At 40.6% G+C, this 24,364-nt stretch overlaps 1 protein-coding gene across 4 annotated transcripts in view; it reads right to left on the minus strand.

Annotated features, from left to right (window-relative positions):
• Positions 1–24,364, minus strand: part of L2HGDH (L-2-hydroxyglutarate dehydrogenase) — a 67,764-nt gene that overhangs the window by 19,705 nt on the left and 23,695 nt on the right. For 3 of the 4 annotated variants that reach the window (XM_024231208.3, XM_024231209.3, XM_054529716.2), the window contains exons 5-9: positions 19,765–19,927; positions 14,418–14,452; positions 5,098–5,265; positions 3,693–3,850; positions 1,323–1,454 (exon numbers count right to left, since the gene is read on the minus strand). In XM_024231208.3, the coding sequence (XP_024086976.3) occupies positions 1,323–1,454; positions 3,693–3,850; positions 5,098–5,265; positions 14,418–14,452; positions 19,765–19,927 (656 nt within the window). 4 annotated transcript variants of the gene reach the window in all.

Raw genomic sequence — 24,364 nt, forward strand, 5'->3', positions numbered from 1 at the left:
CCTCCCAAGTGCTGGGATTACAGGTGTGAGCCGCCATGCGAAAGTCTTTTATCTTTAAGAATAAAAGATGTGGCCGGGTGCAGTGGCTCACACCTGTAATCCCAGCACTTTGGGAGGCTGAGGCATGTGGATCACCTGAGGTCGGGAGTTTGAGACCAGCCTGGCTAACAGGAGAAACCCTGTCTCTACTAAAAATACAAAATTGGCCAGGCGTGGTGGCACATGCCTGTAATCCCAGCTACTCAAGAGGCTGAGGCAGGGGAATTGCTTGAACCCAGGAGGCGGAGGTTGCAGTGAGCTGAGATGGTGCGATTGCACTCCAGCCTGGACAACAAGAGCGAAACTCCATTTCAAAAAATATATAAAAATAAAAGATGTAAGTTGTCCTTACTTTGCCCCACACCCCTGTAGCAAGGACTCTGATTGTTACCACACTGCTTTCCACTTCTATCCTGAAAGTAGAGTCCCTGAGTGCAATAAGGTCCAAGAAAGAACAAAAGAAGTAGAGAAGCAGCAAGGTGAGATGCCAGGTCTAGGAGTGTGTTTCTAACAGGTTTTAATGGAGCTGGAGGCTATCATCCTTAGCAAACTAACACAGGAACAGAAAACCAAATACCACATGTTCTCACTTGTAAGTGGGAACTAAATGATGAGAACACATGAACACAAAGAAGGAAACAACAGACACTGCAGTCTACTTAAGTTGGGAGGGAGGGAGGAGAGAGAGAAGCAGAAAAGATAACTATTGGGTACTGGGCTTAATATGTGGGTGATAAAATAATATGTACAATAAACCCCATGACATGTGTTTACCTATGTAGAAACCTTCACATGTACCCCCAAACCTAAAAGTTTTTAAGTTTTAAAAATCAATCAAAATGTTTTAATGTGCTTATTCCCTAATTAGTTAACATAGTGATCAATAATCTTATACAAAATTAAGGCCAAAAGGCTTTGGAATCACAAGAGTAACTGGCCAGAGAGATTTTTAAAAATTCAGGCAAGTTATTTTTATCAGGAGTGATAGTTAGACAAAAAGGCTAAGGTAGCATCACAATAAAGCTGTCATGGAGATTTCTGATTAGAGCTGTAAGGGAGTCTAGATAATTATAAATGGACAAGCACTAAGGGCCATGATGTAGCAATGCGCAATAAATGCACTGCAAAGGGAATTCAACAAATGTTGGGAAAGAGAGCAAACAAAAATTCAGTGCATATGAAGACTGACTCTGAAATGGTGCTTACTAATCACCAAGTCAGACACACCTCTCAAGTTCACATGGGTCAGGACTGTATTTACACTCCTTATCCCTTTTCCTTACCTAAATATATCATTGATAGTAATTTCAGGGATGAATTTTTGAAGATACTTCACTGTTGCACCAAGAAAACACGCTTTATACATTTCAGTAACTCCATAGGAAAAATTCTGGGATGCCAGTTTAATCAAGCCACTGAAAACAGAGAAAAAAAATCTTCATGAGAGAAAGGAATTCTTTATTACTGTAAAATACCTTATAATTATTAGATTCTTTTTTTATGTCATCACAAAAATCTAGGCAAAGTCAGAAAAACTACAGATTAAAAGAAAATCAAGGCCAGGAGTGGTGGCACACGCCTGTAATCCCAACACTTTGGGAGGTCAAGGCGGGCGGATCACTTGAGGTCATGAGTTTGAAACCAGCCTGGCCAACATGGCAAAACCCTGTCTCTACCAAAAATACAAAAATTAGACAGGTGTGGTGGTGCACGCCTGTAATCCCAGCTAATCAAGAGGCTGAGGCAGGAGAATTGCTTGAACCCAGGAGGCAGAGGTTGCAGTGAGCTGAGATCGTGCCACTGCACTCCAGCCTGGGCGACAGAGAGAGACCCTCTCTCAATCAACCAATCAATCAATGAATCAATGAAAATCAACTTTTGGCCAATATCAGAAGGAAACCTCATCAGCTCAGGAGGTAAACAGAGCTGGGCATGGTGGTGTGTGCCTGTAGTTCCAGCTACTAGGGAGGCTGAAGTGGGAGGCTCGCTTCAGGAGTTTGAGGCTGCAGTAACCAATGATTGTGCCACTACACTTCAGCCTGGGCAACAGTGAAACTTTGACTCAAAAAAAAGATACAGAGGTAAACACCCTCTAAACTCAAATTCCCAAGGAGTGCTGGTTTCAAACTGGAACTCTAGAAAGCCTGCCAACATCAAGGCTTTCTAATGGAAATATTAGATGCCTTCAACACACCTAAAAGGCAGGGTATGAAAGAAATGGGACATCTACCCTAGTTTTCTTTAGTCAGCCAGAGGTAAAATACTTTAGTTGTTTAGGCAGGGTGTGGTGGCTCATGCCTGTAATCCCAGCACTTTGGGAGGCCAAGGCAGGTGGATTGCTTGAGCCCAGGAGTTCGAGACCAGCCTGTGTAACATGGCGAAACCCTGTCTCTACAGAAAACACAAAAATTATCTGGGCATGGTAGCATCTGCCTGTAGTTCCAGCTACTTGGAGGCTGAAGTGGGAGAACTGATTGATCCCAGGAGGTTGAGGCTGCAGTGAGTGACAAAGTGAGACCCTGTCTCAAAATTACAAAACAAAAAACCAAAAAAAACTTTAGTTGTGATTTTCAAGTAAGACTCTGCAAAGCCTAGATGTATATATTTTTATAAGTACACGTGCCAGGAAGCTCCATCCTAAACTTTCTGTTTCAGAATCCATAGAAGGTGAAACTCAAGTATAGCTTTAAATCTAGTGATTTAAACAGGAAAATCTAGTGATTTTCATGTGAAACCCTTTAGAGAGAAACATTGCTAAAAGGACCAAACAAAACACCTAATTCAGTTACTTCTTACAATAGTAAAGAATCTGCATCTTAGGTCAACACAATCGTATTGTTAGTTTCCTACACAAGGAAATTACTTTGGTCATCAGTAATTTCTCCAGTGGCTTACAAAATGATGGAGACTGGCTCGAAATGATTTTATTAAAATAGCCATCTACTGATTTTGAGAGAATCTATTCCCCACCCCCCAAATAAAACTGGAAAGTTAGCAATACAAGATTTGGATTGCCAGATATATGAATGACTCTTGGCCTTATCTTCTTTTTATTTATTTATTTATTATTTATTTATTTATTTATTTATTTTTTCATTTTTTGAGATGGAGTCTTGCTCTGTTGCCCAGGCTGGAGTGCAGTGGCGCTATCTTGGCTCACTGCAAGCTCTGCCTCCTGGGTTCATGCCATTCTCCTGCCTCAGCCTCCCAAGTAGCTGGGACTACAGGCGCCAGCCACCACGCCTAGCTAATTTTTTGTATTTTTAGTAGAGATGGGGTTTCATCGTGTTAGCCAGGATGGTCTTGATCTCCTGACCTCATGATCCACCTGCCTCGGCCTCCCAGAGTGCTGGGATTACAGGCATGAGGCACCGTGCCCAGCCGGCCTTTTCTTTTTAACCCTGGCTCATCAGAATTTTCTTGAAGTGGTTAAAATGTTATGCTTATTCCAAAAAGCGTTTTTTTGTTTTTGTTTTTGTTTTTTTTTTGCTACCCCATCCACTCCAAAGCTTTTAATTTGGATTAATACAAAATTCAATATACCAATCACAAATATGGGGATTTACCCAATAAGTAGAATATCAAGAAAGACAAAACTTCCCACATTGAAAATATAAGCACATAAAATCATTTTTAAAAATAAATAATGTTACCTATTGATAATTATATCCATAACATCTGTGGCACTGAAGTCAAAGGGTCTGTAACCCTCTCGTTTAAAGGCAAGAACTGCATTAGGACCTAGCCAAATACTGCCATCCATCCTTGGTGTGAAGTGAACTCCTAGGAAAGGAAATCGGCTATCTGGGACCTATAAATTTAAAATAGTAAATAACAGCCTCATTTCATATTCCATGTTATCAGAGACGCAAACATTCAATTGGTAACATAAAACACTTTCTTCCCATGCATTTAATTTGTATTGTGAGCTGTACTCAGATATACTTTTCCATTAACATGCTTCTGCTTAGAAATGCACACAAGAAACCCTGATGCTAGCCAGGCGCGGTGGCTCACACCTGTAATCCCAACACTTTGGGAGGCTGAGGCATGAGGATCACTTGAGATCTGGAGTTCAAAACCAGCCTGGCCAACATGGTGAAACCCCATCTCTACTAAAAATACAAAAATTTGCCTGGTGTGGTGGTGTGCAGCTGTGATCCCAGCTACTTGGGAGGCTGAGGCATGAGAATCGCTTAAACCCAGGAGATGGAGGTTGCAATGAGCCAAGATCATGTCACTGCACTCTAGCCTGGGCAACAGAGTGAGACTCTGTCTCAAAAAAAAAAAAAAAAAAGAAACTCTGATGCTATTAACACTAATACATTGTTCCATCTATGCATCTTTCTGGGTAAAGGAAAAAAAAAAGATGTACTGTCTTACTTCAGGCTATTCTTGGTCTTTCACAAGGGATGTCTATGACTGGCAAGTAAAATCACAGCTGCCAGAAAAAAATACACATTCATAGCACAGGCTTCTGCAAAATACAAATACATGAGGTTGAAGCAGATGAAATTCATGTTTTGGCAAGCTCAAAAATATCAAACAGCCGAATACTGACTATTTCATCTGGTTCGACCTAATATATTTTAAGAGATTCATTCATTTCCAGGGTAGTTCCAGACAGAAGAATGAACTCTTCATTTAAATACCTCTGTCTTCTACTCCCTGAAACTACAGAGTGGCCACATCCCTTTTCTGTACCTACAGATAGTGAACTGAGGAAAAGGGTTGGGTATCAGGGACTTCCATAAGGGAAAGTTTTCCCTTTCCCTCCACCAGAGAGAAGGTAGAATTCAGTTCCTCCTTGATAGCACTTCCCACAGTGCACTCATGCCTTCTGGAGACATGTACCTGCAGGCGATTAATTAAAATTTAATAACCATGATACCGGGATAAAGATTTAGGGATTTAACCACAAGAGAAACTGATTAAATGCTTACACAAACGGTCCTTCAAAATCTCTCTTATTTCTCACCCAAGTGAAAGTTGTTTTCGTCTCCTTTATGACCACTACCTGCTTGAAAAAAACGAGAAGTAGGAAGCATCATTACCTACCGGATAAATATTTCCTTTTACAAGATAACATTTTTCCGGCTTCAAGAGCAGGTAATCCCCCCGGAATGGTACAATTCGAGGATCAGGACTGCAGCCACTCAACTCTGAAATACGGTCTGAGTAAAGTCCTGCACATGTCACAACATACTGACATCGAATTTCCTCTCCCTAGTGCAAAATAAAAGAACAGTTATTTGTATAAAGTGGAGTAGAATAGGTCAAGAGGGGAAAAACAGGTGATAGAAAAGAAAAAAAGGTACAGAAATAGAATTTTTTCTAAAAGAGGATATTCAATACAGGTATCAGCAAAATATGTTCTTTAGCATTTAGGTGGCAGCTAGAAACTTAGGATAGTGGCATGTAAGAGGATGTCACCTTAAATTTTGTACTTTAAAGATAATAATGGTCAACCTAGCAAGGATACTTAGTAAAGTATACATGCATGCACACAAATACATACATACAAATACATACAAATCTGTTTATTAGGACCTAGCAGGGAGCTTCTTATCTATTTGTTGCATGAGGAAGCAAATGTCATTTAGATAGCCTCCACCAATTTTTTTTTGCTCCCCCACCCACCCCACAGCTTTTAATTTGGATTAATTAAAAATTCAATATACCAATCACAAATATGAGGATTTACCCAATCAGCAGAATATCAAGACAAAACTTCCTACATTAAAAATATAAGCACATAAAATCATTTTAAAAAATAAAGTTATTACCTATTGATAATTATATCCATAACATCTGTGGCACTGAAGTCAAAGGACCTGTAACCCTCTCATTTAAAGGCAACTTCTGTATTGCAACCAGCTTCTCCCGTATCTGAGCAATTACTGTGTTACTCTTCGGTTGCTTCACACTCAATAATCCTGCCCAGTTGCAACTGTAACCTACCCACCAAACAATTTCTCCTTCCTAATCCATATCTACTTTGCAAACTGAGGACACTTTAGAAATTTCATTCATTCAATGCACATTTACTGAGAGCACACACTACATTCAAGGTTTGCTTTAGTGACTAGCTTTAGACTGCTAATGTTAGGCTGTTATGATTTCCTATAAATTTTATTTTGTAATTATCATCTGCTTATTTTTAACTTTACTCACTAAGTTCAGCCAATTTGCCACCCTATTTCCTAAATGACTTCATTTATCTCGCATTCACCACCACACTTGAATTCCCATCTCTTTACTTCTTACAGAGTAAACACCTAGCAATTCTGTTCTTATTCTTAGATCTTCTTCCCAGATGACCTATTTTTGAAGCCTCAGAGTTCTCACCTGTCTCAACATTTTCTTTCTTTCCAGGCCTTACTGTTTTTTTCTTGTTGTTGTTGTTTTGAGACGGAGTCTCAGTCTGTCGCCCAGGCTGGAGTGCAGTGGCAGTGATCTCGGCTCACTGCAAGCTCCTGGGATCATGCCATTCTCCTGCCTCAGCCTTCCGAGTAGCTGGAACTACAGGCGCCCGCCACCACGCCCCGCTAATTTTTTGTATTTTTAGTAGAGACGGGGTTTCACCGTGTTAGCCAGGATGGTCTCGATCTCCTGACCTCGTGATCCACCCACCTTGGCCTCCCAAAGTGCTGGGATTACAGGCGTGAGCCACCGCGCCCAGCCAGGCCTTACTGTTTAGCCTTACTCTATTGAGCTTAACTTTCACCTCTATATGTATCCTATTTTTGCCCTTGCTAGAAAGTTAAGCCTCTTTTCAGGAGTTATACATGTCACAGTTTTTATAAAAATTAGATGAAACTTCTCCATAATGAATTCAAATTAGCTAGACTAAGCCATGACTGTTTTAAGACCTTTGAAGTCAAAACGGCTGTCAAGGTCTTGCTCCATCACCCAGGCTGGAGTGTGATGGCGCGCAGTCCTGGCTCACTACAGCCTCAACCTCGTGGGTTCAAGTAATTCTCCTGCCTAAGCGAACAGCTGGGACTATAGGCGTGAGCCACCGCACCCAGCCAAAAATAACTTCTTCTAAATAGGTTAATATCTTTCCCGTTCATCTAGAGTTATATTCTAGAAATACAAGAAGTATTTTTGTGATATAAATCATCAGCTCCTACACAAAAGACTGGCAGTTCTTTCGTTCTTGGAACAAAAAAAATGCAGATAAGTCCTATGATAGATGTAAAGATAATAATAGAATTTATAAAATGGTACCAGCATGCAATAACCTAATAGTTCTCTTTCAAAACTCAAGCAACAGTTCCCAAGAAAGAAATTATCAAAAACTATCACAGGTCTCTGAAATCATTTTATGTTATATGTGAAACAATAATTAAATTCAGTAACATATTAATTTTACTTCCAAATTAAAATTTAGGTAATCATCAAATGATACATTAGTTCAACAAAAATTTCTTTTAGGCTTGGCACAGTGGCTCATGCCTGTAGTCCCAACACTTTGGGAGGCCAAAGTGGGAGGATCACTTGAGCCCAGGAGTTCAAGACCAGCCTGGGCGACACAGGGAGACCTTGTCTCCCCATGTTTTATTAGAGATAAAGTATCTAATTAAATAAATAAATAAATAAAAAGAAGACGAAGAAATAACCCATGCATGTCTGTTGCTTTTTCATAAGTGAAGCAGATTCCCCCCTCCCCATATCCAATGTACAAATCTTTAATTAGCAAATCCTACTTGCAAAAATTTATTTTAAAAATCCCTGGCCAGGTGCAGTGGCTCACACCTGTAATCCCAGCACTCTGGGAGGCTGAGGTGGGTGAATCACTTGAGGCCAGGAGTTCAAGACCAGCCTGGCCAACATGGTGAAACCCTGTCTCTACTAAAAATACAAAAATAAACCAGGCGTGGTGAGACACACCTGTAATCCCAGCTACTCATGTGGCTGAGGCACAACAATCACTTGAATCTGGGAGGCAGAGGTTACAGTGAGCCAAGATCGTGCCTCTGCACTTCAGCCTGGGTGACAGAGTGAAACTGTTTCAAAAAGAAAAAATTTCTTTAAACTTTTCATAAAACTATTTCAACCTGGTAAGTGGACCCCCCAATTTGAATTTGAACCCCAAAATTATACTTACTGAAAATGCCAAAATAAAGAGCGGCAACTCTGGGTAAAGTATATATCCACTGGTATGCCATAGGCCCCTGTATATATATTCTATCATATGATGCTATACTCTAGTGAAAATGTCCCTTAGATGAGGGCAGGCACAGAAACAGATTTTCAATTCTTCTTTGAATGGAAAGCCTGCCACTTGGGTCACATGACCCAGCAAATCTGATGGTAATCGAAGTGTCTGCAGCAGATAGTCATGCTTTATAGAGCCTTTGGAAGGCACCTGTAGGCAAATCACAGCACAGAACTTTAGGGTTTTTGGAGGAAAGTTATACCATCCTCTGCAGATAACTAACATCCTTTTGAGAAAGTGCTTCTGGCTTTGACCGAACACTTGACCACAGGTCACTAAGTTTACCATATGAGCTACCCATTATTAACTGGGTGGTGTTGTCTGACTCATCAAGCCACAAAATTGGGTGTATAAAGCAGCATTCCATCATTAAGAAAAATGATAAGCTAAGGGTTGTACAGGTCCTGCCGGCACGCATAAGTTGCAGAGGCAAGTGGTTCAAATTCCCATGGCCCCTACTCCTGCTGAATTGCCGCCTTCCTATCAGCCTGCCTCTATAGCCCCATGGGGAGTTCTCTATGACCAGGTGACCAAAGAAGAAAAAATATAGGCCAGGTTTAGAAATGGTTCTGCACAATATTCTGGTACCACACACAACTGAACAGCCACAGCACCAGAGCCCCACTCATGAGTGGCCCTGAAGGACTGTGGTGCAGAAAATATTCTCAGTGGGCAGATCTCTGAACACCACACCTAGCTGTTCATCTTACTTTAGAAGGACTGATGGCCAAAGGTATGGATCTACACTGTTGCATGTGCAACAACTAATGGTTTGGCTACATGGACGGGGAAAGGACCTCTGGAGAAAGGTATATGAATGGACCACTCCAAAACAGTTTCAGAGAGTAAAGATATTCAAGTTCCATATGAATGCTCACTGAAGAGAAATCTTGGCCAAGGACAATTTTAATAATCATTAGAAAAAGATGACCCGCCCTCTGGATGTTAGTTAGCCTCTTTCTCCAGGCACCCCTGTCTTTACCTGATGGCATCATGAACTACATGATTAGGTGTAAAGATAGTCTCCATAAATGGTGCTGAGAAAACTGGATAGCCCCATGCAAAAGAATGAAATTGGACTCCTATTTTACACCATTCACATAAATTAACTTGAACTGGATTAAATATTTAGAAAAGATTAAAGATTTTAGATTGAAAACTAAGACTCCTGGAAGAAAACATAGGGAAGACATTGGTCTTAGCAATGATTTTTTTTTAATATATAAGGCACCAAAAGCACAGTCAACAAAAGCAAAAATAAACAAGTGGGACTATATCAAACTAAAAAGCTTCTGCACAGCAAAAGAAATGACAATAAAGAGACAACCTACAGAATTGGAGAAAATATTTGCAAACTATACATCTGATAACAGGTTAATATCCAAAAAAATGTAAGAAACTCATATAATTCAATAGCAAAAGAACAAATGAGCCGATTAAAAAATGAGCAAAGAAAGGCCGGGCACGGGGGCTCACGCCTGTAACCCCAGCACTTTGGGAGGCCAAGGCGGATAGACCACCTGAGGTCGGGAGTTCAAAACCAGCCTGACCAACATGGAGAAACCCCATCTCTACTAAAAATACAAAATTAGCTGGGCATGGTGGCACATGCCTGTAATCCCAGCTACTCAGGAGGGTGAGACAGGAGAATCGCTTGAACCCAGGAGGCAGAGGTTGAGGTGAGCCAAGATCGCGCTATTGCACTCCAGCCTGGGCAACAAGAGTGAAACCCCATCTCAAAAAATAAATACATAAATAAAATAAAATAAATAAATAAAAATGGGCAAAGAAGCCAGGCATGGCAGCATGTGCCTATAATACCAGCTACTTGGGAGGCTGAGGCAAGAGGACAGCTTGAGCCCAGGAGTTTGAGGCTGCAGTGAGCCATGGTCGTGCCACTGGACTTCAGCCTGGGTGACAGAGACCCTGTCTCAAAAAAGAAGAGGGGGGGCCAAGGACCTGAATATGTATTTTTATGTATTTTTTCAAAGATATACACATAGCCAACAGATATATGTAAAGGCATTCAAATCACTAATCATCAGGAAAATCAAAACCACAATAAGATATCATCTCACATCTATTAGGATGGCTATTATCAAAAAGACAAAAGAAAACAAGCATTGGTGAAGATGTAGGATGCCCTATTGATGGGAATGTAAATTGGACAGCCATCACAGGAAATAGTATGGAAGTTTCTCAAAAAATTAAAAATAGAACTACCATATGATCCAAATTAAAAATAGAACTACCATATGATTTCCTCTGGGTATATACCCAAAGAAAACAAAATCAGTACCTCAAGGAGATATCTGCATTTTCATGTTCATTGCAGCATTATTCACAACAGCCAAGACATGAGAACAACGTTAAGTGTCCATTGACAGATGAATGGATAAAGAAAATGTGATATATATACACAATGCAATACTACTCAGCCATAAAAAGGAGGAAATTCTGCCATTTGTGACAACATGGGTGGGCATGGAAGATACTGTGCTAAGTGAAATAAGCCAGACAGTGAAAGACAAATACTGTATGATCTCACTTACATGTGGGATCTAAAAAAGTTGAACTCATAGAAAAAGAGAGTACAATGATGGTTGCTACAGACTGGGAGGGGGGTGGGCAGGAATGGGATGATATCAGTCAAAGGGTACAAACTTTCAATTATAGGATGAATAAGTTCTAGAAATCTAATATACAGCATGGTGACTACAGGTAATAATACTCTATGGTATACTTGAAATTTGCTAAGATAACAAATCTAAGTGTTCTCATCACATACACATAAATGGTAACTATGTGAGGGGGTAGATGTGATATCAAATAACTTGATTGTGATAATCATTTCACAATGTAAACATAAAACTGGAAAACATAGTTATGGTAGCAAGGATGGAGGTGATCAGCAACATGGACTTACTCACCAAGGCTGATCTGTCTACAGCTAACGCTGAGTGCTCAATCTGCCAATAGTAGATACCAACAGAGCCACTGATGTGGTCCCTGGACCACTTCCATCATAGAAAAGGCAGCACTTACTTCTCACTGGCATAGACACTTGCTCTGAATATAAATTTGTCTTCCCTGCCTATAATGCTTCTGCCAAAGCCACCATGTGTGAACTTATGAGATGTCTTATTCACCATCATGGTATTTTACAGAGAAGCATTACTTCTGATCAGTGAACTTATTCTGCAGCAAATGAAATGCAGCTATAGGCTCAGGCTCATGGAATTCACTGATTTTACCACTTTCCCCATCACCCTGAAGCCCCTGGGTGACAGAAACTGGAATGGGCTTTAGAAGTAATAGCACTAGCTGGCTGGCAACTCCTTGCAGGGCTGGGGCAATGTCCTCCAGGATGCTCCATGTGCTCTAAATCAGTGACTAATATATGGTATTGTTTCTCCCACAGCCAGAATTCACAGGTCTGGAAATTGAGGTAGACATGAGAGTGGTTCCTTACTATTACCCCAATCATCCACTACCTGAAATTTTTGCATTCTATCCCTACAACTTTGGTCTTATGATCTAGAGGTCTTAGTTCCCAAGGAAGAAGTACTTCCATTAGATAATAACAGTGGTTCCATTAAACTGGAGGTTGATACTGCAACACCTGGCCACTTTGGGTTCCCCTGCCAGTAAATCAAAGAGGGGATTGCTGTACTGAATTGGATAACTAATCCTGACTCTCAAGAAAATGAGTTGCTACCACAACTAGGCTTGGGGATGATAAAGAGGAATATGCCTGGAATACATATCTCCTGAAGCTTCTCTCAGTATTCCCATATACTGTTATAAAAGTTACTGGAAACTACCTCGACCCAAAACAGCCAGGGCTGCTAATGGCACAGACTTCAGGAATGAAAGTTTGAGCTACACCACCAAACTAGAAACCATGACCAGCTGAAATGCTTGCCAAAGGCAAAGAGAATATGAAATGCATAGTAGGGGAAGGAAATTATAAATATTGGCTATAGCCACATGACTAGTTACAGAAATGAGGGATGTTATAATCTGAGTACATCTTCTTTACTTTAAAATAATAAATACATTTCTCCATACATTACCTAATTCTTTTTTTATTCCCATTGCTATAGACTGAATTGTGACCCCCCCCCCCAATTCATATGTTGAAGCCCCAACCCTTAATGTGAACTGTATGTGGAGACAGGGCCTCTAGGGAGGTAACTAAGGTTAAATGAGGTCATAAGGGTAGGGGCTAATCCAATAGGACTGGTGTCCTAATAAGAGGAAGAGACACCCAAGATCATGCTCTTTCTTTCCGGGCACACACACACAAGAGGCCATGTGAGGACATAGTAAGAAGGCAGCCATTAACAAGCCAAAAATCAACCCTACCAGCACCTTAATCTTGGACTTTTAGCCTCTAGAACTGTGGGCTTTTTAGGCCACCCAGTTTGTGCTATTTTGTTATGGAAGTCTGAGAAGACTAATACACTCATCTCTACCATTCTCACATTATCTAACACAGGGTTTCTCAACCTCAGTACTACTGACTTTGGGGGCTAGACATTTCTTTGTTTTGAGGGCCTATTCCCCACACTGAAGGATGTTTAGCAACATTCCTGGTATCTACCCACCAAATCCCAGTAGCTGTGCCCCTCCCCCATCCCAGTTGTGACAATCAAAAATGTCTCCAAACATTGCCAAATGTTCCCCACGGAGTAAAATTGCCTCTAGTTGAGAACTACTAATCTAATATAAAATGCTTAAATAGTGGTTAACCTTATATCTTGGTATTTAAGTGACAGGATCTCAAAGGGGGAGTGTAACTCAGCTAGTAAAAATTAAACATAACCCAGGATGGATAAAGTAGACTGTTTTTTTTGTGTTTTTTTTTTTTTGAGAGTTAGTTAGCATGTCTTCAGTCCTATGAAGGACAGTTACACCTTGTTAGGTGGAAGCATACTTTTACTTCTGTCTTTATTTGGAAGCTAAATATCGTTATAAGGTTATAAGGGGCGTGGACAGATGTCAGGTCGACAAAGGGTGGACTGTAGGGGTTTGTACTGAGTTCATTTGGTTAAGCTAGGAACTATGCTTGACAGAATCCCCTTCTCTTCATGGTTCCAACTTAAACTTGGTCAAAACAGGAGATGCATATAATCTGGTGGCAGAGGGCCAGGCGTGGTGGCTCACACCTGTAATCCCAGCAATTTGGGAGGCCGAGGCGGGTGGATCACGAGGTCAGCAGATCGAGACCATCCTGGTTAACATGGTGAAACCCCGTCTCTACTAAAAATACAAAAAAATTAGCCAGGCGTGGTGGCAGGTGCCTCTCCCAGCTATTCGGGAGGCTGAGGCAGGAGAATGGTGTGAACCCGGGAGGCGGAGCTTGCAGTGAGCCAAGATCGCACCACTGGACTCCAGCCTGGGCGACACAGTGACACTCCGTCTCAAAAAAAAAAAAAACAAATTAATAATAATCTGGTGGCAGAAGTAAATCAGCAGGTATTATTCTCTGAAGGTCATCCTAGTCCAATGAGGTGACAGACAGATACCCACTGTCCAGTGAATTCCAGCTCCACATTCAGCTCTGTTTCCCAATTACTGATCCATCAACTCTCTTCTGAATCTATGCTTTCCCAGAAACTTCCACAATTGTGTAAGGTCTTATTCCTATAATAAATCCTATAGCACTCATTAATGACTCTGCTCCCTTGAGTACAACCTGATGCAGTGAACCTACAGGGAATCCACTGCTTCTATACCATTCAGTGGTTCTTGCTTTAGGTCTATGTGAAGATGAATAAAAGCAGTCCATCTCCCTCTGGACAACCTGCATACTCCCTCTTCTGAAGTCTTCTAATTTATAGAGAATTAATAAGTTAGTGGAGATCAGTAGAGTAATAAAATATCTATCAGTTTTGCCTTAAAATTAAACACTCCATATGCTTATAATCCTGTTCTTTGCCAGCACAGCCACTTAATTAGGACATTCCCAAGTTGAAACCCTCCTTAGAATAACAGCTGTTAAACTTCCCTAAAAGAAATTCTCTCAGAATTACTTCTACATTAGACAAATGTCATTCAATAACTTAAAATACAGCCCTGTGGGTTAATTTAATTTTTAATAAAGGGGAGGGAAAGAAAGTAGCCAGCAGTTTTGCTTAAGAATCTTTACCTTTATATTCTTTATAACAATCGGATATTGCATTCCTGAAAAAAAAGAATAAGTGAAAAATTTATTTTTAGCAAAAGGCCAACATTATTTGAAATATCATACTAGAAACAAACTTAAATAACCTTTTTCTGTCATTACTATGATTGCACCTTACAGTTCATTCTGAAACTTCTTACCAAATAACAAACTAGTTCATACTTAACAACATATAAAACTCCAGCATGTTTTTAGCTTGATTTTAACTCATCTAATCTATGCTTATAAACCATATGTCACCTGACCTCCAACATAGACATAGCTATTCTCTGAAGTATAATCCTGGAAACCACAATGTAAAATGGATAATCGTAAATCAGTATGTATTTTCCCACAGAACTAAAGCTATGATATGAGAAACCTTGTCATCCAAGTGTTGGTTACTGGATTCCTTGCAGGTTCTACGTTGTTTAGAGAAGCAAGAGTTCTCGCAACACAAAAACTTCTAATAAAAAATTGACCATTTTTAAAATTAGTTCCCACTCAGATACATGGGATCTCAAAGTTTTATAAAGCATATGTAGAGCAGATAAATACAATCTACTTGTATCATAAATTTGGTTTATTATGCCACCTACCTAAAACAACCTTAATTATTTAACAATTTTGCTCATCATCTTATAATTCAGAAAGACAGAATGATTCAGATGGCTTAGATCTCCTTAAAAACCTGTCAAGGAAGAAAGAACAGAACACTACTTTTTTTCTCCTTCAAATTTCTCAACAGCAAATAGAAGGTTCACAAATCTATCATTTGGACAAAAAAAATTAATGCCCTCAAAGCAAAACAAAACAAACTCTAAGTGCACTCTTAAACGGTGGGGGGCTGGGCATGAGGTCGGGGGAGTTCTAAATAGCCAGGTCATTTTATGACCTTAGGCTGTCATTCTGACATTCTGAAACTTGGATGTGTCTAAGAATCACTAAAGGCTTATTACTAGGTGCTATTCCCAGACAGTCTGATTCAGTAAGTCTGGGTGATGCTAACATTTGCATTTTGGGCCAGGCACAGTGGCTCATGCCTGTAATCCCAGCATTTTGGGAGGCCAAGGTGGCAGGTTGTTTGAGCTTAGGGGTTCAAGACAAGCATGGACAACATAGTGAGACCTCGTCTCTTTTTATAATTTAAATAAAAAAAAGAAGAAGAAGGAAGAAAGAAAAGAGGAAAAAGCATATTTAAAAAGATTGCTTGGATCCCTTTCATGGTTCTTGAAACATACAAGCAGGCTGAGCATGGTGGCTCACGCCTGTAACCCCAGAACTTTGGGAGGCTGAGGTGGGTGGATCACCTGAGGTCAGGAGTTTGAGATCAGGCTGACCAACATGATGAAACCCCATCTCTACTAAAAATATAAAATTAGCTGGGCATGGTGGTGCATGCCTGTAATCCCAGCTACTCAGGAGGCTGAGGCAGGAGAATTGCTTGAACCTGAGAGGCGGAGATTGGAGTGAGCCAAGATTGCACCATTGCACTCCAGCCTGGGCAATAGGGTGAGACTCCGTCTCAAAAGAAAAAAAGAAAAAGAAATATACAAGCAAAAGAGTTCTTTTGAAATTACTCCTTCGTGATCCTGACACCTCTCTAAGACTGAGCCACATGGGTCACTGCTTTTTTTTGAGACAGAGTCTTACTCTGTTGCCCAGGCTGGAGTGCAGTGCACTGGTGCAATCTCAGCTCACTGCAGCCTCTGCCCACCGGATTCCAGCGATTCTCCTGCTTCAGCCTCCTGAGTAGCTGGGATTATAGGCACGCATCACCACACCCAGCTAATTTTTGTATTTTTAGTAGAGACGGGGTTTTACCATGTTGGCCAAGCTGGTCTGGAACTCCTGACCTCAGGTGATCTGCCTGCCTTGGCCTCCCAAAGTGCGGGATTACAGGTGTGAGCCACCGCGCCTCCCAGGTCACTGCTTTATATAGACATATTTACAGCTATCAATAAAAAGGATCAGTTCAGTCCTGTACTCTTCACATAGACACCAGGTTTGCCAATTTTCCTACTGACTGCGTCTGCCATTTAGAGATACAGAACCTGAATAGTTATACCGGTAAGCTGGACATCTGAGTCCCATAGGATTTTGCAAATTAAAAAAAATTATTTTATTTAATTAAAAAAAATTTTTTATGTTTAGTAAAGATGGGGTCTCGCGATGTTTCCCAGGCTGGTCTTGAACTCCTGAGCTCAAGCGATCCACCCACCTTGGCCTCCCAAAGTGCTTAGATTACAGGTGCGAGCCACTGCGCCCAGCCCTAAAAAAAAATTTTTTTGAGACAAGGTCTCACTGTGTCGGCCTGGCTGCAGTGCAGTGATGCGATTATAATAGCTCACTGCAGCCTCAAACTCCTGTGCTCAAGCAATCCTCCTGCCTCAGCCTCCTAAGTAGCTGGAAGTACAGGTGTGTGCTACCATGCCCAGCAAATTTTTAAAAATTTTTTGTAGAGACAGGGTCTCGCTATGTTGCCCAGGCTGGTCTTAAACTCCTGGCCTCAACTGATCCTCCTTCCTTGGCCTATCAAAGTACTTGTGCAAATTTTAACTTCACAATTAGATTTGCTGTCCAGACTTCTAAGGGAGAGAAAAAGGAAAAAAAAAATTCTCCAGAATGGTATGTGTTCCTTAGGAGTGGTAAAGTCTAGCACACTGGAAGACTAATTTACATGTTGATATACATAGACAAGCCGAAAAGGAGATGTCATGTCATGAAAATTTTTTTCTCTCCTTTCCAGGAGTATAATAAATTATCATTCAAGCTGGGTGCAGTAGCTCGCGCCTGTAATCCCAGCACTTTGGGAGGCTGAGGCAGGAAGATCACCTGAGGTCAAGCGTTTAAGACCAGCCTGGCCAACATGGTGAAACCACGTCTCTACTAAAAATACAAAATTAGCCAGATGGGGTGGCACATGTTTGTAATGCCAGTTACTTGGGAGGCTGAGGCAGGAGAATTGCCTAAACCCAGGAGGCAGAGTTTGCAGTGAGCCAAGATTATGCCATTGCACCCCAGCCTGGGCAACAAGAGTGAAACTCCATCTCAAAAAAAATAAAATAAGTAAAATAAAAATAAATTATCATTCATAGTTATAAAATTCTGGTTTTATAGGAACTTTCAAAATTCTTCAGTTCATGGTTCTTTGTCCTTTTTTCAGTCTACTGGTTTATCTCTATTCCTGGTTGTTCAAACTAGATTAGTTGTAAGTCTGGAGCAATGGTTCTCAACCAGGAGTGATTCCTTCACCCCCAACTCTAAGAGAACATTTGCCAACGTTTAGAGACACTTTTTATTATTTTGTGTGTGTGTGTGACAGAGTCTCGCTCTGTCGCCCAGGCTGGAGTGCAGTGGCGTGATCTCAGCTCACCGTAACCTCCACCTCCCGGGTTCAAGCTATTCTCCTGCCTCAGCCTCCTGAGTAGCTGGGATTACAGGCGTGAGCCACCATGCCCAGCTAATTTTTTGTATTTTTATTAGAGATGGGGTTTCACCATGTTGGCTAGGATGGTCTCGATCTCTTGACCTCATGATCCGCCCGCCTCAGCCTCCCAAAGTGCTGGGATTACAGGCGTGAGCCACTGCACCCAGCCTACAGACATTTTTAATTGTCATCACTTGGGGGCGTGATGGTACCGGCATCTAGTGGACAGAAGCCAGGGATACTGCAAAACATCCTACAGTGCACTGGATAGCCCCCTACAACAAAGAACGATCTGGCCTCAATATCAATAGTGTCAGGATTAAGAAACCCTTTCCTAGACATCCCCTCTGCAATTACCTTGGTGTCCTACTTTCCTAGTCCAGCCTCTTAGCTTCCACCTTCCTGTTGCGCTTCATAGCCAATCTTTTTCCTTCATTCTAATCACCAATTTCTCGAACTCTTCTGTCTTCATTAAACCAATGAAGCTTTCCACCTGACATCTTTGTTAATCTGAAACTCTTGCTCATTATTCAGCTTGTGGGGAACATGGTGTGGGTCCAGTATAGTTCAGTAATTAACTATGTGGGCTTTAGGTACAGACCATCTGAGTTGAAATCCAAACTCCACCACTTACTACTTGTACAACCATGGCCAAGTTTCTTACTCTCTCTGTGCCTCGGTTTTCTCACCCTAAAAAAATGTGAGTAATATGGTACCCTGCCACGGAGAATTGTAAAAGTCAAATGAGTTAATACTTGGAAAGCACCAAGTGCTTAATAAATGTTAGCTATTGGCCAGGCACAGTGGCTCACGCCTGTAATTCTAGCACTTTGGGAGGTCAAGTGGGCAGACCACTTGAGTCCAGGAGTTCGAGAGCAGCATAGGGAACATGGTGGAACGCCATCTCTACAAAAAATACAAAAATTGGGACAGGCACGGTGGCTCACACCTGTAACCCTAGCACTTTGGGAGGCCAAGGAGGGAAAATCACTTGAGCTCAGAAGTTCGATACCAACCTGGCAACACAGTGAGCCCTTGTCTCTATAAAAATTAAAATTAAAAAAAAAGAAAAATACAAAAATTAGCCGGGTGTGGTGGCAAGCACCTGTAGTTTCAGCTACTTGGGCGGCTCAGGTGGGAGGATCACTTGAGCCTGGGAGGTGAAGGTTACAGTGAGCTGGGATCGTGCCACTGCACTCTAGCCTAGGCAACAGAGCAAGACCCTGCCCCAAGGGAAAAAAAATGCATTTTTAACAAGCAGTGTCAAGAGATTCTGACTCTAACCTACAGGGTAGGGAAGTGTTTGGAGACAAATTTTCCATAAACAGCCTTGGCAGTTCAGATTTTAGTGCCAGTCAGAATTGTCGGACCACGGTCTGGTTCTACCAGCATAAGACCCTCCAAGAGTCCCAGTTCTCTCACATTCAGTCTCATCCTTGTCCCTTCTGCATCTACCTCTGGTTCTGCACCATACTCTAGCCTAACTCCTTGTAGCCCTCCCACCAGCACTACCCCCTAAAATATCCCAATTAAAAAAAAAATCAATATAAGTACAGCTGTTCCTTAGTATCCAAGGAGGATTGGCTCCAGGAACCCCACAAATACCAAAATTCAAGGATACTTAAGTCCCTTATATAAAATGCATATAACATTTGCATATAACCTGTGCACATACTCTGGATATTTTAGATAATTTCTAGATTACTTACACCTAATGCAATGTAAATGCTATTTTTTGTTATACTATCTTTTTTATTTGTATTATGTATTGTTCTACTGTTATTTTTTATTGTTTTTTTTTTCCCAAATATTTTTCATCCTCGGTTGGTTAAAACCACAGATGCAGAACCCATGGATATGGAGGGCTGACTATATTCAATAGAAAAGACAAGGATGGCTTACCATCTATACTTCTTGAAAGACTTTCTTTAGCCATTTCAATATCTTTTACTTCAAAATTGGTCAAGACAGAGCCACCTGCGTCTTGGAAATCCTGGGCAAATGACAAAGCCACCTGCCGATAGTCCACAATGCCAGTATGTGGACAATCAATAGCCATTAGACCCTGAAACAGAATTACGAAAAGATAACAGATAAGAGAAATAATACTTGCTAAATAACAAAATCTCTATAATCAAGAAACAATTTTGTCCTTTAGAGGAGTTGATTTTGCCAAGCTTTTCTTGCTGCTACAATGAGTTTTTCCATTTATTATCCCTCACCATACCTGATTCTGATTTGATTCATATCTGATTCTGAGTTGAATTCCGTATCATCAAACAATTATGTTTTAAATAAGCTCTACTGAGATTTTTCCCAGTAGTATACACTATGTTGTCCATACTTAGTAAGAACTCAAGAGTTGTTCTAGCTACTCACAATGTTTTCAGAGCATTGCTTTGACTTGCTGCCCAGACCCTATCTTTGAGATTACAAATATGGAATGGAGATTTTTATGTGGTTAACTCAAACTTTTTCTTCAGGTAATACAAGAAATTAATAGCCTGGATTTTTTTGTTTGTTTGTTTCTGTTTTTGCCCCTAAAGACATGTCCAAACCGACGTTCATCAATCTGTACATGAATGACCTATATAACGCATGCTTATTTTATTTTATTAGAATAAATGTTGAACGTGTCACTGGCCTTTTCTAATTCTAAAGAAAAGGATAAGAGGAGAATTTCACACACTAAGTACTGACTACATTTTGGTGATCATTGTTAATAGCACCATTTTCTGTTGCCTTTTTTTGTATACGAGTATATCAGTTCTCTCAATCAATTTCCCCAAGAGGGTAGCCTGGTATCCAGGATAACATCCAGACGGCGAGTGCTATTAATAAATTCTGCCATCCTCTCATTTGGCCAGCAGAGCGCTATTCTTGTGGTTTTAAAATAATATCTGATATAATACTATTGTAAAGATCTTACTCTTGTATTCACCACCTGACCATCACCCCAACATATTCACCTGCTTGGCCCTTAGAAGATTTTCACTTTGCGGCCAGGCGCAGTGGCTCACGCCTATAATCCTAGCACTTTGGGAGGCTGAGGCAGGCGGATCACAAGGTCAGGAGTTCGAGACCAGCCTGGCCAATTATGGTGAAACCTCATCTCTACTAAAAATACAAAAATTAGCTGAACGTGGTGGCAGGCACCTGTAGACCCATCTACTCAGAAGGCTGAGGCAGGAGAATCGCTTGAACCCCAGAGGCGGAGGTTGCAGTGAGCCGAGATGATGCCACTGCGCTCCAGCCTGGGCAACAGAGTGAGACTTCGTCTTTAAAAAAAGATTTTCTCTTTGCTATCCCACTGGGACCAATGTTTCCTAATGACCAGGTCACACTGAGGGTAAAGACTCCCAAAACATCAACAGTCTCTTTTTTAACAAATTGAAAGCAATGTTTGGCAAATTTCATCATTTTCCTGACTGTCTCATTTCTAGAATATGAGAGTATTTGCCAAGCATAGGAAATCATTCCTTCTGTTTTGATACAGTCAGTAAACATAAGACCTAGTCATTGACTAAATTCACATGTCAGTAACTCAACTTCAATCTATAAACAATATTTTGGGTACAATAATCTTAGAAGCTCACTTAGGATAATACCAAGAGATTAGTCCATGAAAACTTCCTTACCTAGGATAAAATTATTTGACAAGTATAACAGAGGGATAAAAACATTCTGTAAAAGTGCTTAATTCTCAATCAATAGTTTTTGCAATTCCAAATAGCTTCCTTATTCATCTTATGCTATTACCCAGCACAACGTCTGACACACTGAAGACACTCAAACATTTACTGAAGGATTGAATTTGAGGGCTGTGTTTAAACATAGAAGATCCCCTTTACTCCATTCCAGACCTTCCCTAGAAGGTGTCCATTCTTTTCTTTCTCTTTCTAGTCTTGGCTTTTCCTCTCCTCCTAAGATGTTGGTGTGCCCCACCTATACATGTGTGTTGCAGAAAGGTGAAAAGAGTCATCATCACCAAGCAATCCAATGCTCTGGCCTGGGACTAGCTGCGAGGTAGAGGCTGCCAAGTTGGGGTGGTGTTGGTGGACAGGCTGGCTATGTCTGTCACCCAGGAGGCTGGGCATGAACTGTCCAGGTCAGCAGGTCAGAGATTGAAATCTGAGGCCTTGGCAGCTCAGAACCAGGCAAGAACCAGACAAGCAGGACAGGGAAAGTTGAGAGTAGATCTCAGTCAGGATACAGAGGAACAGATGAACATATGATTGACCAATAGTGTTAACAAAATGGCAAAAGCAGACCAGAGGGCAGAGTAGCAGTGAGGATTTGCCCAGAGAGGGAGCAGTCAAGAGTTACCTTCGGCTACTCTGGGCATACCGCTTATGGGGTAGCCCTGCTCTGCAAGAAGTACTTTAAAAAAAAATAAAAAGAGTTATCCTCCCAAGTCAAAGTTTACAGAGGCAGTTTAAAATTTTCCAAGGGCCTCTCCCCGATGATACTTGGTTTTCTTAAAGGGACTTGGTCTAAGAAGCTCTTTAGAGCTGCCTTGGTAAACTTCTTTCTAGGTGACCTGGAAAAAAAAGAAGTGACCCTGTACCATGAGCATTTTACCCACTATTCCTATAGCAGTGGTAAGGCTGGCAGGGAAGGAAGGACTTTATTCAAAACATCTTTAGAAAATAATCAAACTACATGTTCTACTACATATTGCCATCCCTAAATACATGAAACACTAATGATTACAACTTGGAATCATATAAAGTATGTCACTCCTGTGGAGGCCTCAGAGAGAAGCAGAATATGCCTCTTTTGTAAGTTATTTTACTCATTCATCTTTCAAGTGCGGGTTTGTCTCTGAGGCTTTCTTAAACAATTGTACTAAGCTAAAAGCGTTCCCTTAACATTGGTATAAGAGAGAATACCAGCTCCATCAGAATACTTATCACTATATCTTCTTTTACACTATAACCTCCTTCAGGTTGACAGCCATGCCTTATTCATCTTCTTATCTATCTACAGTGCCTAACATAGTGTTTGGCACATAGTAATCAAAAAACCTTTGGATGAACCAAACAGAAAAAATACCAGTTCTGAGTCAGATCTTGGGGTGGGGAACTCTTTGGGAGCTGTGTGACCCTAGGAAAGTAACAGTTTCTTCATTTATAAGACACAAAAATATGTGTAATACATATAATTTCATTACCTATGCACACATATCTCACTGACCTCATTCCAAGGACCTGTGATGGTCACATCATCAGGTACAGAGAACAACATCCAGACTCATCCATAACTTTTACAACATCTGAAAAGTTTTGTTTTTTTCGGTAATGCATAATATAAAAAATCATGGGTTCCCGTTCCGATTTTTTCTATCTTTAAAGCCTTAACAAGGATACACAACAGGCAACAATCAGATAGACCAATTCTCCAAATTTCAGTACCATTAGGATACCAGTAATCCTGTTTTTCAAACTCTACAATTAAATTATTTTCATGACCAAATCTATAATGGGGCCAGCAGCTCAGATGTACTTTTTTTTTTCTTTTTGATACCCATCTTACATTTGAAAGACTTTTCATGAGCAAATAAAAATTAAAAGGTGTTAAAAATTGGCATGTCCTTTTGAAGGAGGTTATCAATTCTTTCATCAAGGTAATACTTGATAGGAGCAGATCAATGAAAGTTTTTAAAAAATTTTTGAAACTTTTATTTTTAGTTGACACATAATAATTATATATATTTTTTTTTCCTTTTTTTTTTTTTGAGACAGAGTCTCACTCTGTTGCCCATGCTGGAGTGCAGTGGTGCGATCTCGGCTCACTGCAACCTCTGCCTCCCAGGTTCAAGTGATTCTCCTGCCTCAGCCTCCCAAGGAGCTGGGACTACAGGCACCCAAAAACACGCCTGGCTATTTTTTGTATTTTTAGTAGAGACGGGGTTTAACCATGCTTGCCAGGCTGATCTCGAACTTCTGACCTCAAATGATCCACCCACCTCAGCCTCCCAAAGTACTGGGATTACAGGCATGAGCCACCACGCCCAGCCAATAGTCGCATATATTTATGGAACACAATGATATTTCAGTATGTGTCTACAATGTGTAATGATCAAATCAGTGTAATTAGTATATCAATCACTTCAAACATTTATAATTTCTTTGTGTTGTAAAAATTCAAAATCCTTTTTTCTATGTTTTTGAAAAAATGTGAGATTCTGATATATTAGTTTCACAATCGTATTCCATCAAAATCATATAAAGCTATGAAACAGCAATAGATTTAGTCTATTTTCGGGAAGGACATGTTTAATAACATGTAGAGGAAGCTGTTGTTTTGCATTGAGCTTCTGTATTAGACCTCTACAGACCAAACCAAAATGGAGTCACTCATGCTAAAATTCCTCCTCACCAGATGGAAACCAAGTTGTTTACATGACCTTCTAAGAAATCAGAAGAGATAACTAACAGCCAAGTTCACAAACAGGCTGGTTTTAGCCAGCTTGATAAGGAAGTCTCTGGTTTTTTTGGAG

Source organism: Pongo abelii, chromosome 15, assembly GCF_028885655.2.
Source record: "Pongo abelii isolate AG06213 chromosome 15, NHGRI_mPonAbe1-v2.0_pri, whole genome shotgun sequence".
NCBI classification, from domain to species: domain Eukaryota; kingdom Metazoa; phylum Chordata; class Mammalia; order Primates; family Hominidae; genus Pongo; species Pongo abelii.